The sequence below is a fragment of the Thamnophis sirtalis genome, unplaced genomic scaffold (assembly GCF_051295495.1).
Source record: "Thamnophis sirtalis isolate CommonGarterSnake01/CBP01778 unplaced genomic scaffold, rThaSir2_p1.2 scaffold_4, whole genome shotgun sequence".
Taxonomy (NCBI): domain Eukaryota; kingdom Metazoa; phylum Chordata; class Lepidosauria; order Squamata; family Natricidae; genus Thamnophis; species Thamnophis sirtalis.
In genome coordinates, this window is record NW_028261384.1 from 38,988,731 (window position 1) to 39,005,023 (window position 16,293).

At 38.5% G+C, this 16,293-nt stretch overlaps 1 protein-coding gene across 1 annotated transcript in view; it reads left to right on the forward strand.

Annotated features, from left to right (window-relative positions):
* ABCB5 (ATP binding cassette subfamily B member 5) overlaps nt 1-16,293 on the forward strand; it is a 45,826-nt gene that overhangs the window by 18,613 nt on the left and 10,920 nt on the right. The window contains exons 15-21 of the mRNA XM_087712772.1: nt 566-727; nt 1,958-2,230; nt 3,533-3,679; nt 7,106-7,210; nt 7,921-7,998; nt 14,214-14,297; nt 14,969-15,172. Coding sequence (XP_087568898.1) covers nt 566-727; nt 1,958-2,230; nt 3,533-3,679; nt 7,106-7,210; nt 7,921-7,998; nt 14,214-14,297; nt 14,969-15,172 — 1,053 coding nt within the window. The remainder of the gene's footprint in view (nt 1-565; nt 728-1,957; nt 2,231-3,532; nt 3,680-7,105; nt 7,211-7,920; nt 7,999-14,213; nt 14,298-14,968; nt 15,173-16,293) is intronic.

Genomic DNA, 16,293 nt, shown 5'->3' on the forward strand with positions numbered 1-16,293 from the left:
TCTTCAGTTCTTGGATAGAAACAAAACATTTTCAAGGAAAAACAAAGGAGGTCCAGTTGCCTTTTGAAAAAAAGCATCTTCGAAATTGTTAACTAGAGATCTTGAAAGCAGTTATCTTTGGTTGCCAAATGGCAAATCAAAAACTGTATGGGTCTTTCACAGTTGTCCCATACTAAACCTAAATTGGTGTGAAGGAATAGCCATGATTTAAAGCACTCTATCAGTGATGAAATGTGTAGCATCATATTAACCAGGTTAGTTTAGCTATAAGTGAATTTTAAATCTGCATTATATGATCAACCATATCTAAACAACTATAGATTGCAAATATACTATGTTGACAGAAAATATGAAATATAAATAACCACTAGAATGTTTGGTTAAACCAACTAAGTGAGTTAACAGCAACATATTTGAGAAATATAAATCATTTATATCATGAGCTAAAATTTTTATTGATCTCTATACATGAAGAAATGTAGGATGGTATTATGAAAAAAATCATCTTTTAGATAAGGTGCTTGTTCTTTTTTTCCATTTCTTTTTCTTTTATCCCTCTTTGAAGGCCAGGGCTGGGCGCACCACCATTGTAATTGCTCACAGACTCTCTACAATCAGGACAGCTGATGTTATTGCAGGCTTTGAGAAGGGTGTTCTTATCGAACAAGGGACACATAGTGAACTCATGGCACATAAAGGAGTTTACTATGCCCTTGTAATGCAGCAGGTAATGAAATTCAATAGCTTGGTTTAAATGTGATACTATATGCTTTATAAGGATAATTCCCAGGTGTGCTCTTTCTGCCCTTTCCCACATCCTAACTATGAGAGTCTAGAATTGTCCATTTTGGGTAAAATGCAATGTAGCATTAACCACATGGCGGAAATGTTCCACCTTTATAAATGATGTTTTAAAACTATCTTGTTTCAAGAAAAGCTATATTTGTCCAGATTTACATATTGATAACTGTACTTTGACTAAATGTGGACATAAATATTATAGCTATTCAAAATAGGGTACAGGAAAATAGAAGCCCACTGTTCCATAATACTGAATAATAGTCAAGCAAAGTTAATGAGATGTTATTGGCTGTCTCCACGGGTCAAAGAAATATTACCCTTAAGCTACATGTGCACCTAAATAATTTTTGTTTATGGTTGTTTTTTTTTTTAATTTAAAATCTGAATGTTTACCAGTTGCTTGGATCTGTCATATTATAGAGTATTAACATTCACTTCCACAATAATCTCTTTTTCCAGGGGTGGTTTTCACTTACCTTCCCTACCAGTTTGCAAATGTGTGAGCTTGTACACAAAATATCCCTAAATAGGATGAAATAGAGCCAGGGTGGGTGGGCAGACTCGCCCGCAATTTCCCCTACCAGTTCGGGCAAACTGGTCCAAACTGGTAGAATATCACTCTGTCTTTTTCCCAAGAATGCCACTGGATTCTCTATGGTTCCAGATATGTTAGAAAATGAATAAAGTAATGCTTCAGACATAGGTAAATGTAGTTAAGATTCTGTTACCATAGCCCAGTGTTTCTCAACCTTGACTGCTTTAAGGTAGATGGATTTGTCCCAAAAATACCCAGCCAACCATGACTTTTTTTGTATGCTATAGTCATTAAGGAAATCACAAAATTGTTAAGTGAATCCAACTTCCTCCATTGACTTTGCTCGTGTGATGCCAACTGGCAAAGATGTAACCCTGGGATGCTGGACTATTGTAAATCCAAGTGCCCAAATCACAATCTAGTGACCATGGAAATGCTGCAATAGTTGTAAATGTGAGGCTCAATCATAAGTCACTTTTTCATTGCCATTGAACTTCCAACAGTCACTAAGGCAATGGTTGTAGGTCAAGGACTATCTGTAGATTTAATTTTCATAAGCTGTAATTAGAAAAATTGATAATTTATTTTTTTCTAAGTTGTTTTCTTTTTATAAATGTTTAGAATTACCAGAAAGAAGAACCAGAGAGTGAAACATCAAATGAAGAAACAAAATTTAAGACTGAGGATGAAAATAGTGACATTTCAGAGAAAGAAGATTTATATGAAACAGAAGATCTAAATGATTTGGGGAGTTCTAATGGTGGCTCAGAAGTAGCTAAGTATGGAAGTTTACGAAGAGTATCCAACAGACCTTCACTCAGTAGGGCTTCTACTAAAAGATTTTCTGAAAGAAAAAGGAGAAAAAAACAGAAGAAAGCAAAGAAAGTCCGTGTGGTTAGTATTAAAATTATTTCTAAAATAACTTCTTTGTTAAAAACATGGCTCCTCTGTAAGTACTTGGTGGAAATTGGTATCCTTGCCTTTTGGTTCTAGTAACAAATCAGAGTTATAAGAAAAGCTTTGTTCTAAATGTCTTGTATTTATCCATGCACCTGATTTTATTTTTAGATAAATTCATGACTAAAGAAACACAAATTGTTAGGAAAAATTGACATTGAATTTCATTTACCCCTGTCCTGTGTTTGGTAATTATAATAATATATATATCAAACAATATGAACAACTTGAGAAAACCAGTTAGGAATGTGTTTCACTTCTAGATTTTGGAATTATATTGTATTTTAAATGCTACATTAAAATTTCATCTGAAACACATGACACTAAAATAATAAGAACGGGAGGTTAATGTACAGTTAACAGATCCTAAGGCCATGATGGCAAACTTATGGCACGTGTGCCATAGGTGGCATGGAGAGCTCGCTCTGTGGGCCCGCGACCCATCGCACATGCGCGTTCACCTCCCTCTGGTCAGTTGATTTTTAGATCTCTGATGTGCATGTGTGGGGGCGGAATGCAAATGGTATACAGGTGCACATGTGCAACAGATGGGGGAGAAGGGGGTTGTGCGCACATGCATGGGTGAGCAGGGTGTGCAAGGGGGGTTGCACTATGGGTCATAAATGCAGGGAGGTCTTTGAGGCCCAAAATGGGACACAGGGTTGCGGTGCAGGCTCCCCGTGGACCATTTTTGCTCCCAGGGGGCTGCAGGGAGGACTACTAGGCACAAAATGGAGTGCAGGGGGCAGAGCGACCCTCTATAGCCTGATTTTGCTTCCATGACATTGCAGGGAGGCTACCAGGACCAAAACGGGGCATGGGGGAATGCGAGGGGATTGCGTATGCATGCACAGGGGGAGGGGGAGCAAAGGGGGGGGCTACACACACATGTGAAAGGAATGGGACACGGGGAGGGAGCGTACATACATTGCATTCTGAGTGCAGGTGTCCATAGATGCTGTCACAACAACAAAAAGGTTAGCCATCACTGTTCTAAGCCATACAGATTAGTAGCACAAAAGAACGATTCATGCAGAAATGTTGCCATTCATAAGGGCTTTCTCTTACTTTTAGTGACCTTTGTGGACAGATTTTGATATAAATTGAGTTTTTGTTCTTTTTTTAACACTTGTATTCATTGTCTGAGATCATAAAAATGACTGGGCTTGAACACAGACGTCGGTTTCCTTTCAATGCTGTAATTTTGTTGGTGATAAGGGGAATTTTCTCTCTTTACAGAAAGAGACTCTCCCAGATGTTCCCTACACCAGGATCCTGGCTCTGAATAAGCCTGAATTCTGCTACATAGCAATTGGGATCGTTGCTGCTGCCATTGGTGGAGGTGTTACTCCTGCCTTTGCAGTTCTGTTTGGTAAAATCATTGGGGTATGTTTAGAACCATTCAATGCTTCTATTTCTTTCTTTTTTTGGTAAGGCTTTACCAATGGCATTTGAATTTTCTCATCATCCCAGTTCCACTATCTTTCAAAAAAAATACATTCTAAATCATTCCTCCCAAATGAAATTAATAATCTTAATCCATGTGATTGAATTATCCTCCAAGATGGTATAAAACAGGAGAGAGTATCCCAGAACATAATATTACTGTACTCTCTCTTGTTTTTTCTGGTTTGCATTTTGAATTTTATTCTGATATAGTCATCATACAAACAGATATATAAATTGAATTCTAATAGAACAATAAAATGCCTTACATAACTCATTTCAAAAGCCATTGGCAAGGAAGCCACTGGCAAGGAAGCTGAGAAAGAGAGAGAAGAAAGGGAAATATACAGAAAGAGAGAACAAGAATGGAATTCCCACTTCCTTTTAATTTGACCCTGCAGAATACATCTGCCCCAGGTAGTCCTTGATTTATAACCATTTGTTTAGCAACCATTCAAAGTTATGATAGTGCTGAAAAAAGTGACTTGCAATCATTCCTCACACATCATGTGATTGTGATTCAGGCACTTGGATATAGGGGGTTTTCAACAAGCAAAATCAATTAGGAAAGCCAGATTCACTTAACAATTATGTGATTTGCTTAAAAACTACAATAAAAAAGATCATAATTTGGATGGAAATCACAACGACTGTGAAGTTCCAGAATCCAATTCTGGTTATAACTTGAGGATTACTTGTAGATTATTCTTCTGTAAATGCAGTCTTGGGGGAGGGGGAGTATTGCCCATGCACTATAAGATGAATGAATGGCAGTTTGCCAAGTTGATGATACTTGATTAGCTTTAATAATACTCCACAATTCCAGCCCAGTTTCAATATGTTTAAATACATTTCAACTTTAAATCTAAATAACAAAATAATCTTTTCTTCAAAATGAAAGTGAGGTCTAGAACAATCCTTTGGTCAAGTGTCCTTTCTTGAAACTTCATAGCAGTGGTCTTCAACCTTGGCAACTTTAAGGCCTGTGGACTTCAATTCCCAGAGTTCCTCAGCCATCTTTGCTGGCTGAGGAACTCTGGGAGTTGAAGTCCACAAGTCTTAAAGTTGCCAAAGTTGGAGGCCACTGCTTTAGAGCACTCGTGTCTATGGAAAAGATCCGGGGTATCGCAGGAAATGATGAAAAAAAGTCAAGATGGTAACCTAGACAGTGCAATTGAAGATCCACATATAAAAATAGGCGTTAATTACACTTCTCAGCTGCCATCTTGTTCAGCATATCTTGGGGAAACCTCTGATCTTCTCATCAGGATCTCCCAATGATAGAGTGCTTTCTCTACATAAGAAACAAAAACATTAATCTGGTTCAGCCAAAAAATTATATATCAGTATTTTATTTCTCACACTGAACATTATTTTTCATGGGAAAGGAGATATAAATTAAAAATAGAATTGATTGAACTATTTTATTCACCAGTGACGTGCAGTCAGGGGAGGCAGGGGAGACACAGCCTCACCACTGTCATCATGAAAAGGTGAAAAAATGTAAAAGGAAAAAGGAGAGTGCTGAGGTGAGGCTAGCTAACTATGCCTCACCGTGAATGACTGCCTAGCTGTTTAAAAAAGTCTCTAAAAAGCGCCCTCTAATATGAGGCAGGAGAACTGTGTGCCTCATCTAGTCTAGTCTGACTTCTAAGGTGTTTTATGATCGCTCGAGGAGAGTTAAGCAAGGTTAAAAGTAGGTGAGGCACACAGTTCTTCTGTCTCATAGTAAAGGGCACTGTTCTTCCTGTAACTCAATGCTACCCTTCTTCCCTTTTTCTTCCCTTCTCGCTTGCAATACAGTGATAATAAAGGGGGAGTACAGAGATGTACTTTCATCTCTTCATTGATTTCCCTTTTTTCAGGATGAGCCAGCTTCCTGCTTCTTTTATTTTCTGGAGGTCTCGCTTCTTTCTCCATTTCTGCCATTTTTTATTTTATTTTATTTTTTTGTTTGGTGTGTGTGTGAGTGGCGCGCATGTGTGTGTGTATGTATCTACTTTGGTGGAAATGAAATGGCTGCTGGTATTATGTGGGAAAAAGCTTTCGGGGGAAGGTTGTGGAGAGGAAGGGAGGGAGGACAGGGGTGGCTTTAGCGCTGATTTGTTTCCCTCTCTTTTCTCTCTCTCTCATTCTCTCCCTTGAGCTCTCTTTCATTTCTCTCTCCCTCTCCCCCTTCTCTCTCTAATTTGTTTCCCTCTCTTTACCCTCTCTTCCATTCTCTCCTTCCAGCTCTCTTTCATTTTGCTCTCTCTCTCTCTCTTTCTCCCCTTTTCTCTTTCATCTCTTTCTTGCGCATGCAAGCAAAATACCCCAGGATCACAGTGGCGGGGACAGCAACTCCTTCTGCTGCACTGTGGAGAAGAGCCACGCTGTGCAGGAGACTCCTCAGCGCTAGACTCAGGTCAGGGCGAGCTGCAGTCCCCTTCATGTTGGCTCAGGAAGGAGGGGAATGGGACTGCAGCTCACCTGGGTCTAGTGTTAAGGAGTCTCCTCCACAGCGTGGCTCTTCTCCGCAGCACAGCCACATCTCAGTGGTGGCAGCGGAAGGAGTGGCTGTCCCTGCCACTGTGATCCAGGCCCAGAAAATTATTTTGCTTGCACGTGCAAGGAAGAGATGAAAAGAAAAGGGGAGAGAGGGAGAGAGGGAGGAAGAGAGAGGGAGAGGGACAGAGAGGGAGAGTGTCGTCCCTTGTGGAAAACACAACAAAGAACTCCTCGGCTCCTTGTTCCCCCCAAAAAAATCTTTTTTTTTGTTGTTGGCCACTGGTGGTCACTGCATATGATCTTCGGTGATACACTCTTGCCCACCACCACTTTGAAATGTGCAAGTATGGGACAAAACAGCACGGATCCTTTTATTAAAACCCATTGTAATTACAAAGGCATGCAGTGCCTGCACAAACCCCAACAAGCAACTGGTTGTCGCAGGTGAGGTGGATTGCACATGTGTGCACAGTGCACATCAGGTGCATTCATAGCGCACATGCAGTGCATGCACAAGCAGACTGTGATCAGTGTACTTGTAATGATGGTAAGAGCAACCCACCACTGGAGCTATCAATGTGGCTTGCAAAACTCCATGCAATCACTAGACAGTGGTAAAGAGGTCAACTTTTTTATATCACACTGCTGCTATCTAACGGTTATTTCTTATAATCTGAATTAAAGATTAGTGGTCATTGAATTAAAATTGGTTTCAAATTCTTCATGTAAAATATAGTCTACTGTTCAGAATAGCTGATGGTAACATACAGGAAAATTGGGAAAATTAACTTGCAGGAAATTGTCATAATTTGAACTAAACAGAAAGTTTAACTGCAATGGCTTCTTGTGCTGGTGATTAAAACTATGCTTGCCACTCAGGCTTTCCAAGAACAAGACGATGTAAAGAAAAGTCAGAAGACAGTCCTATATTCTATCATGTTTCTGGTGTTGGGAGTGATCAGCTTAATAACTTATATAATCCAGGTAAGTAAGACCTACTTAATAAGAAATTATCACAAAGGAGCATCCTATAAGAAAGAGAGGATTGTATACAGTACAAAATTACTCATGAAAAAGGCTTTCCATTTAAAGACGTGGACTTTTGATGCTATGCTTTATTAGATGGAATCCCATAAATCATTGCAATCCCATAAATAACATGTATATCATTCTTGCTGCTTTGGCTATCTTAATATATGCATCCAGGTAGTCTCAACACTGAATGTGCTTCTTTGTTTACCTTTTTATTCTAATTTCATCAGACAGTTCCTTGGGATAACAATAGCATTTAGACTTATATGCTGCTTCATAATCCTTTACAGCCCTTTCTAAACAGTTTACCAAGTCAGTATATTGCCCCAACAATCTGGGTCCCCATTTTATTGACCTCAGAAGGATGGAAGGCTGAGTCAACCTTGAGCCTGTCAGGATTGAACTCCTGACAGTGGACAGAGTTAGCCTGTCCATTCTAACCACTGCACCATCACACACAATCATTATTATAATTAGTGATTTCCCCACCCTCTTAATCTTTGATATGGTTCTGCCTTTATTTCTTGAATTTGTAGTTAAGTTCTGCATTAATAAATACCTGAAACTGCCACCCACTCATTTAATGGATATTCTTCCTTCAGATCATAATGGTCCTTTTCTAAAAAATAAGAAGCTAAAAGTTTTGTCTTTACCTTTTGCAGGGATTCACTTTTGGGAAGTCTGGAGAAGCTCTCACAATGCGGTTGCGCTCTCTTTCTTTCAAAGCCTTGCTGCAGCAGGTAACAAAACCTGGAAAGCAGGAAAGGGAAAGAAAGACCATTTGGGGACAGGTTTGGATCACCAATAAAAGATACCGCATTTTTTGGAGTATAAGACGTACCCGAGTATAAGATGCACCAAGATTTTGAAGAGGCAAATTAAAAAAAAAAAGATCTTCCCAGAACGGCTCATTTTTTCACAAAAACAGGCCCTTTTGTTTTCAAAAAAAGGGCATGAATAGCCTTTAAGAGGCTTGCAGAGTGCTCCTGGAGGGTGGGCCCCCCAAAATGAACAAAAAACAGCCAGTTTTTTTGTGAAAATGGGCCCATTTTTGTCAAAAAAAGACCATGCATAGCCTTTAGAGGGCTTATAGAGTGGTCCTGGGAGCTCGGGGGACAAAATTGAGCAAAAAAAATCACCCATTTTTTGCTCACTTCTGCCATCCCCAGCCCCCAGGAGCACTCTATAAGCCTCCTAAAGGCTATGCATGACCATTTTGGGGGCGGGTTTTCAGGAAGCAAAAAAATGCTATATTCAGTGTATAAGACGCATCCAGATTTTCAGCCTCTTTTTTGAGGGAAAAAGGGCCGTCTTATACTCCAAATAGTATGGTAATATTTGTAGCTAAGGGTTGAAAGAGGGGCCCTTAGTGCTCTCTGAGCTTGACTGATTTCTTGCAGATATCTCATTACCCAAACTGAGTAACATCATCATTGCTAGGATCCATTTACATTATCAAAGGACTACTAATGAATGAAAACAGTAAATATTATAAAAATAAAAGGGGAATCTCAAGTCAAGCTGGTGAATTTAGGTGACATAAGATGTTCTTTTCCTTTCTTAACAAGAATATGAAGCCTATTTAAGGGATGTTTTAAGAATTCCAAGCTGATCTAAGCCCTATGATTGTCTGATGCTTTCTCATCTAAGTACTAAACTAATCCACTTGTACTTTGATTTTCCAATTCTGCCAAGGTTGGTTAGTAACTGCCTCCTGCAGTCCAAAATAGTGATTTGTTGAATAAATAGCTAATGCTTAAGAAGCTATCAGAACTCCATATAGTCTAGAATTGTCTATAAAGATATAGGAACATAACGTACCACTGCATCCTTGTAGATTCCAATGGAGTTATATTGCCAAAAACACTTATTTATTAACCCACAGAACATTTGCATATCCCTGGAAGCACTAAATATAACATATCTTTTAATAGTGAAAAATAACATTTGAAGGCCCAAGAACTAATTTCATCATTATGAATCACTAGTAGGAGGAAAGCAGCACTTTTACACAATAGCGAAGTTGGAAGGGACCTTGGAGATCTTCTAGTCCAACCCCCTGCCTAGACAGGAAACCCTATACCATTTCAGACAAATGGCTATCCAACATCTTCTTAAAGACTTCCAATGTTGGGGCATTCACAACTTCTGGAGGCAAGCTGTTCCACTGATTAATAGTTGTAACTGTTATGAAATTTCTCCTCAGTTCTAAGTTGCTCCTCTCCTTGATTAGTTTCCACCCATTGCTTCTTGTTCTACCCTTAAGTGCCTTGGAGAATAGTTTGACTCTCTCTTCTTTGTGGCAACCCCTGAGATATTGGAACACTGCTATCATGTCTCCTTCTTTTCATTAAACTAGACATAGCCAGATCCTGCAACCATTCTTCATATGTTTTAATCTCCAGTTCCCTAATCATCTTTTTTATTTTTTTTATTTTAATTGAACAAAAACACAAAAAAGAATCATCCTTCATTATATCTTGTAGAAAGCGTGTCGATTGGTTACAGATAACTTTCATGCATTTTTTCTACTGTCTTTACTTATAGTTCATATTAGATTATACACTTTAAATCAAAAATCTTTGTATATCTTACTATCAATGTACCACAATTCTCATTTGATTACAATTATTTGAACATGTTTTTACCTGAAATCATTCATACTTAAAGACCCAACCACATAATGGCATGAATTAGCTATTTCAAAAAATCCTCCAATAACATTACACCTTTATAACATCTTTTAAGTAAAAGTCAATTAATAAAGTTTCTAAAACTTCCCTCCCTTTTTCCCCCAACTCACTGTTTAGAATTTATATCCAAGTTACCTTTGCCAATACCATAGCATGTATATATTGTTAAACAATGTCCATTGACATTTCCTTGTTGTTATTATAATTGGCTAAAAATCATTTACTATTTATGTCCCATCTCCTCTCGTCAGACCCCCCCAAAAAAACCTTACACCTTTATAACAAGTTCCAAATAAAAATTTGTTAATAAAATTTATAGGTCTTTTTCTCAAGTCACAATTTGCAATTTATATCCAAATTTCTTTTACTAGATTGCCAATACATGTATATATCATTACGCTGTATCTATTATCATTTCATTATTATTTACATAATTAATTGTTAGCAAGTAAACATTTGATAACAATCTAAAACAATTTAAGAGTTACAAAATTCCTACCTATTAATCACCAAAATCAACTAATTTTTTATTATCAACTTTCATTGTCAACCTGTATCTTTCCAGTAACAAAACAATCTTATCTCTCTTGCCAATTATGGTGCCAGTCTTCTTTTTATCTCCTTTATAAGGCTTTTATAGACTTCTCTCTGCACTTTGTTGCTTGAGGGGTCTCTCAGATAATCTTGTTGCCCACCAGCTGCTACTAAAATTGGTTTGTCTTTGGTTGTCAATCTTGCTTCTGAAAAAAATGTCTCTTCTTAAGTCCATAATCATTACTATTTTTTTCTTCTATGTCCTGGAATCTGGGGTAGAGCTCCAATTCATAGAATTCCCTTTTCCATATTCCCTTCTTTCCACTTTCACCCACATTTGCTCCATTAATAAATTCATCTATTGTCTTATCTTTATCTTCTGTATCTTCATTCTCCCCTTTAATTTTTGGGGATCCAACTCCATCATCTTTTGCTGTGAGGAAGACTAGTTTTTCCAACTTCTTCTCAATTCTCCCATATCCTTCCAATAGATTTTGAATTCCAGCCAAGATATTTTGGAATTTTAAGGTTTTCTCATCTGAATATTGATCCATGTTTCCAAAACAGAAGAAAGAAAAAAAAATTAATAGCCACCGCCACCCAACCCTTCAATCCTCTTTTATTTTTTATTTTAGGTTGACTTGAACACAAGTTCCTTTATGCTCTTCAAAAGAGAAGGGTTTCCCCCTGCCTTTCTTTCCCCTGCCAAAATAGTTCTCAGAGGCACCTGTGAAAACAATTCATGCCCTTGGCTCTTTATCAATTTCTGTAAACAAGTTGCAAACCCTTCAGCTACAAAATCAGTGAAGTCAAATAAAGAAAGAAAAGAGATATGTTGTTTCAAAAACCCCGGCCTCCGACTTCCGAGTGGCAGTGTGCTACTTTTCACTTTCTAATATTTATCTCTGGCTTATAAGAAGCAAAGTTCTTTAGATTTCTTTTAGTGAGATTTAATAACAAGTAATAGGAAGAATTGTTAAAATAAGAAGGAAGGTTTTAATCCAGAAGTCAAAAAAATAAAGCTACAAAAAGCAGAAGAAAAAATCAATCCGTTCACTTTAAGAGGGGAAATGAGAAACATTGCAAGCACTTCAATCCACAAAGAATAGTTATAAAGAAAAAAAAAGCTTTCCACAGCAATCCAATTAGGGTTAATTTTACTGCTCAGTTCTTTTGCTTAAGAATCTAATTTGGCTTTAAAGAAAATTTTCTTTGGGCAGTCTTTAGCAAAATAGAAAAAATACCTCACCAGATGGACTCACTTTCTCTTTCCACTTCCTTCCTTCCGGAGTGTCTCAATTTCATCAGCCTGGAAGCTGCCTGTTTACCACCGGCTTGAAGCACTTCCCTTGGGTCGATCAGGGACTTTGTGATGTCCCTGAGACTAGCAAGGCTTTGTCTTCCTGATCACCATTTCTACGGGATGGTTTAGAGCTCAATGGACCATCCAGAGGCAAAAGTGTCAATGGCGGACTCGGAGTATCGAGACCACACAATGTGACATCGCGACATGGCTCCTCGTTCTTCCCCTAATCATCTTTGTTGCTCTTCTCTGCACTCTTTCTAGAGTCTCCACATCTTTTTTTACATCATGGCAACCAAAACTGAATGCAATATTCCAAGTGTGGCCTTACCAAGGCATTATAAAGTGGTATTACACGTGATCTCTGTTTATGTAGCCTAGAACTGTGTTGGCTTTTTGGCAGATGCTGCTGCACACTGGCTCATATTTAAATGGTTGTCCACTAGGACTTCAAGATCCCTCTCACAGTTACTACTACTGAACAAGGTACCACCTATACTGTACCTGTGCATTTCATTTTTCTTGCCTAAATGTAGAACCTTACTATTTTCACCATTGAATTTCATTTTATTAGATAGTGCCCAATGTTCAAGTTTGTCAAGATCCTTCTGTATCTTAAGCCTATCTTCTGGAGCGTTGGCTATTCCTGCCAGCTTGGTGTCATCTGCATATTTGATGAGTTCTCCATTTATTCCCTCATCCAAATCATTGATGAAGATGTTGAAGAGTACTGGGCCTAAAACAGAGCCTTGGGGTACTCCACTGCATACTTCCCTCCATGTAGATACAGTTCCGTTGAGGACCACATATTGATCAGCCAAATCTATCTGGTGGTGATGCTGTCTAACCCTCACTTTTCTACTTTGTCTAGTATAGGTTATGGACTACTTTATCAAATGCCTTACTGAAGTCCAAATAAATTTTAATGCAGATGTCTCTATCAGCACGCCTTCCCTATTTTTTTTAAAGTAGACACAACAAATGCCAACTTTCAAAGATGATTATATTTTATTTGGGAAATTATGTTGAATGAACAGCTGGTCCTATCATTTCAGTATTAAACTATTCCAGCCCATTACACTTTTTCATTGTCCCACCACTCTATTGTTGTATTTGGGTGCACCATGGGAAGAGGTAGTAATGGATAAAATATCAAGTTGGCAACTTTGACTATATGATTGAAGTCATATCCTTTTTTAAGTAAAAATAGGGCATGTGTCAATCATGCAGTTGCAGCTATCACTTTTTGACCACCTGTGTGGACACATATTGTTTTGTTACATCAACCTAAATAAACTAAATTGATAAAATAAAATCAACATTGAGAGCAGATGGCTGAACACTTTAGAGTTGCTACCTTGATGCCATCCAAGAGGGATCACCTGATTTTGATACCAGTGTAGTGGATGACAAAACGTAACAGACTTTACATGTTTTGTGACCAGAGGTTGGTTACTCCCAGTTTTGGTACTGGATCGCTTCATGTGCTCTGCATGCGTGCACAGGTCAATGTAAATTGTTCTTTGCACATGCACAGAATAATTACAGTGAAGTGTGCATGCGCATGTACTACTAAACGGTTCCACCACAAAACCGCGGTAGACTAAAGCGCGCTCGATGAAAGCGCGTACGTGACGTCATCACAGCGCAACGAAAACAGCACGCTGTGAGCGGTAAACTTAAAATTAACGCGTAAATCTAAAACTAACCCCCCCAAACCTAACCCTAAACCTAACCCTAAACCTAACCCTATACCTAACCCTTAACCTAATGCTAAACCTAACGCTAACCCTAAACCTAACCCTAAACCTAACCCTAACGCTTAACGTAACCCTAAACTAACCCTAACCCTTAACCTAACCCTAACCCTAAACCTAACCCTTACCTTTATGTGAATCGGCTTGCTTTAAAAGCGCTTTTTAAAGCACCCTTTTTTCTCCGCGGTCGTATTTGTCGCGCTGCTGATGACGTCAGGTACGCGCTTTAATCGGGCGCACTTTAGTGGACCATGGTTTTGATGGGTCACGCTACTAAACAACATGCCAGCAATGACAGCAGTGACCAGGGAACCGTGGCCAGCCTGGGTCACTACTAGTTCTGTGTCCCATGCCAAAATACCACTACTGGTTTGGCCAAACTGGGCTAAACCAGGAGCAACCCACCTCTATTGTGGGTGATTAATGGTATAATTTGTGATTATACCATTCAGGATTACGGTAAAAAAGGATTCAACTAAGAGTGAGATATCTGATTCATTAATGGACTGGGAATTAAATGAAAACAATTTCAGGGAGTCGTGGCAGAAAAAAAAGTTATGTTACCAAGACGTGTTTGTACCATAATTCAATACAAGAGGAAAGGTTCTGAGTTTTAACAAGAGTAATTGGTAATTTTACTTATTTCAGTTTGTTCATTTTGATTTTAGGAAATTGGATGGTTTGATGATCACAATAATGCTATTGGAGTTTTGTTAACCAGACTTTCAACAGATGCTTCCCAAGTTAAAGGAGTATGTTTTTTGCTTATTATTTTTATATTTTCATTGGTATTATAATTATCTTGGTGTCAATAAGAGACTGCTGCATGAAACAGCAAAATAAATCCATTATTTGAATCATTTTCACATTCTAAATACATCAGTCCATGTTTGTTTTGTGTCTTCAGACAATTATTCTATTTGTACTTTCTAAAATAGTCTTCTTGTGAATGATACATTCTACAAGACTCCAAGTTCCTATGAATCAGTTTGGCATTGAAGCTATAACTTTGTCAACTAATTTATTGGCTTTGCAGTTTTGCCAGATGATATCATATATGCATAAAGAAATGACTCTGCATCAATTCCATAGTACATTTATACAAATTCCAATGGGCAGTTTCAACTGAAGTGAACTTTCCATGCATATACCTTTATACCTTAGCAAGACATAGATACATTGTGTTTTCACAGAAAAAGAAAGGCTGTGAGCCTTCAGATGTGCTAAACCATCTGAATATTTACATATAAACATATAAAATCAGATTGATACTATATGGTATCAATCAATTATTACAGCATCTAATAGTTCTGGGTGAGATACCATGAAGCCTTCTCCCAGAAGATAGCCTTATTGTGAATGTTATAAAAAGAATGCTTTATTGCTGAAAAGGTATAATTTGTTTTTCTTGTTTATTTTCAAGGCTACTGGAAGTCGACTGGCCTTAATGACCATGACTTTCTTCACACTCGTGACAGCTCTTATCATTGCTTTTGCAAATGGTTGGCAATTAACGCTGCTCATCCTAGCTTGTATTCCCTTCATCCTTGTTGCAAAGACTTTTCAAATGAAATCGATGGCAGGTCATGCAGCTCAGGATCAAAAAGCCCTTGAAGAAGCTGGAAGGGTATATTCTACGTATATAAACCTATGGATAAGATTAAGGGTATAGTGGTGACAAGCAGGCAGGAAATGTCCTATGATTTGAACTTTCCATAGAGTTACATCCATTCACTATTTCAGTAATATCTGAATCTACTTAAGTATGTCTTTAGCAGTGGTGGGATTCAAATAATTTAACAACCAGTTTGCCCAGGGTCAGGTTGGCTGTTGTGGGAGGCATGGCCCATCCCTGTACTCCAGCTCCACCACACATGTGGGACAAACCTTCTGCGACAGCCAACCTGACCTTGTGGGAACCGGTTGTTAAATTACCCCCCCCCCCGCATCAAAGTGAATCCTGGGTGCTGCACTCCAATGGAGAAATGGATAATGGAGTGTCCAGCACAAGGGAAGGAGGAGGGAAAGCAGCCTTCTCCTTCCCTCATACCAGCCACTCTGTTGCCCATTTCTCCATTGCAGCGCAGTGCCCAGGATCAACTTTGACAGCTGGGGGTAGGTAATTTAATAAGTGGTTCACCTGAACCAGTGCGAACAGGCTGAATCGCGCCATTAGTCCTTAAGTCTTCATTTTTCTCAGTAGTGCTTCTTCAGGAAAACATAGTCTATTTATAGACATGCCACCCTTTCTCAGAATGTACTTCAGGCAGTGCAATATGAAATCACTTAACTCAAACTCAAAAACTTCTGTACACTGAAGCAAATAATCTGGGGAGAAGCATAATTTGAAAACTAAATTAAACACGCCTGCAGGAATCTGGCTGTCTGGATGTTGTACAATTGAAATGTCTATCCTTCTTTTTGTATACTGACTAGAGCTACTGAGAGTTGTTCTTTAAAATGATTTGACAAGCACGGGTTCCCCTTGACCTCCATTGCAAGATTCCTTTGTGCTCCATTGCAAGATTCATTGCACAAAACTAAAAAATGCCTTTTCAAAGAGGGAGTCACCAATTCACCAATGCTTAACATTCTTTGCTCAGCAGAATGGGAAAACAAAGAAGTACTTTATCTCATATTTTCTGTTTTGCTTTCTGGAGAGGAAAAAAAACATCAATTCTTACCCCCCCCCCCCCATCTTTCCCTTCATTATGAAGAACATAGGGGAAGAGTGAAGAGATTTCAGAA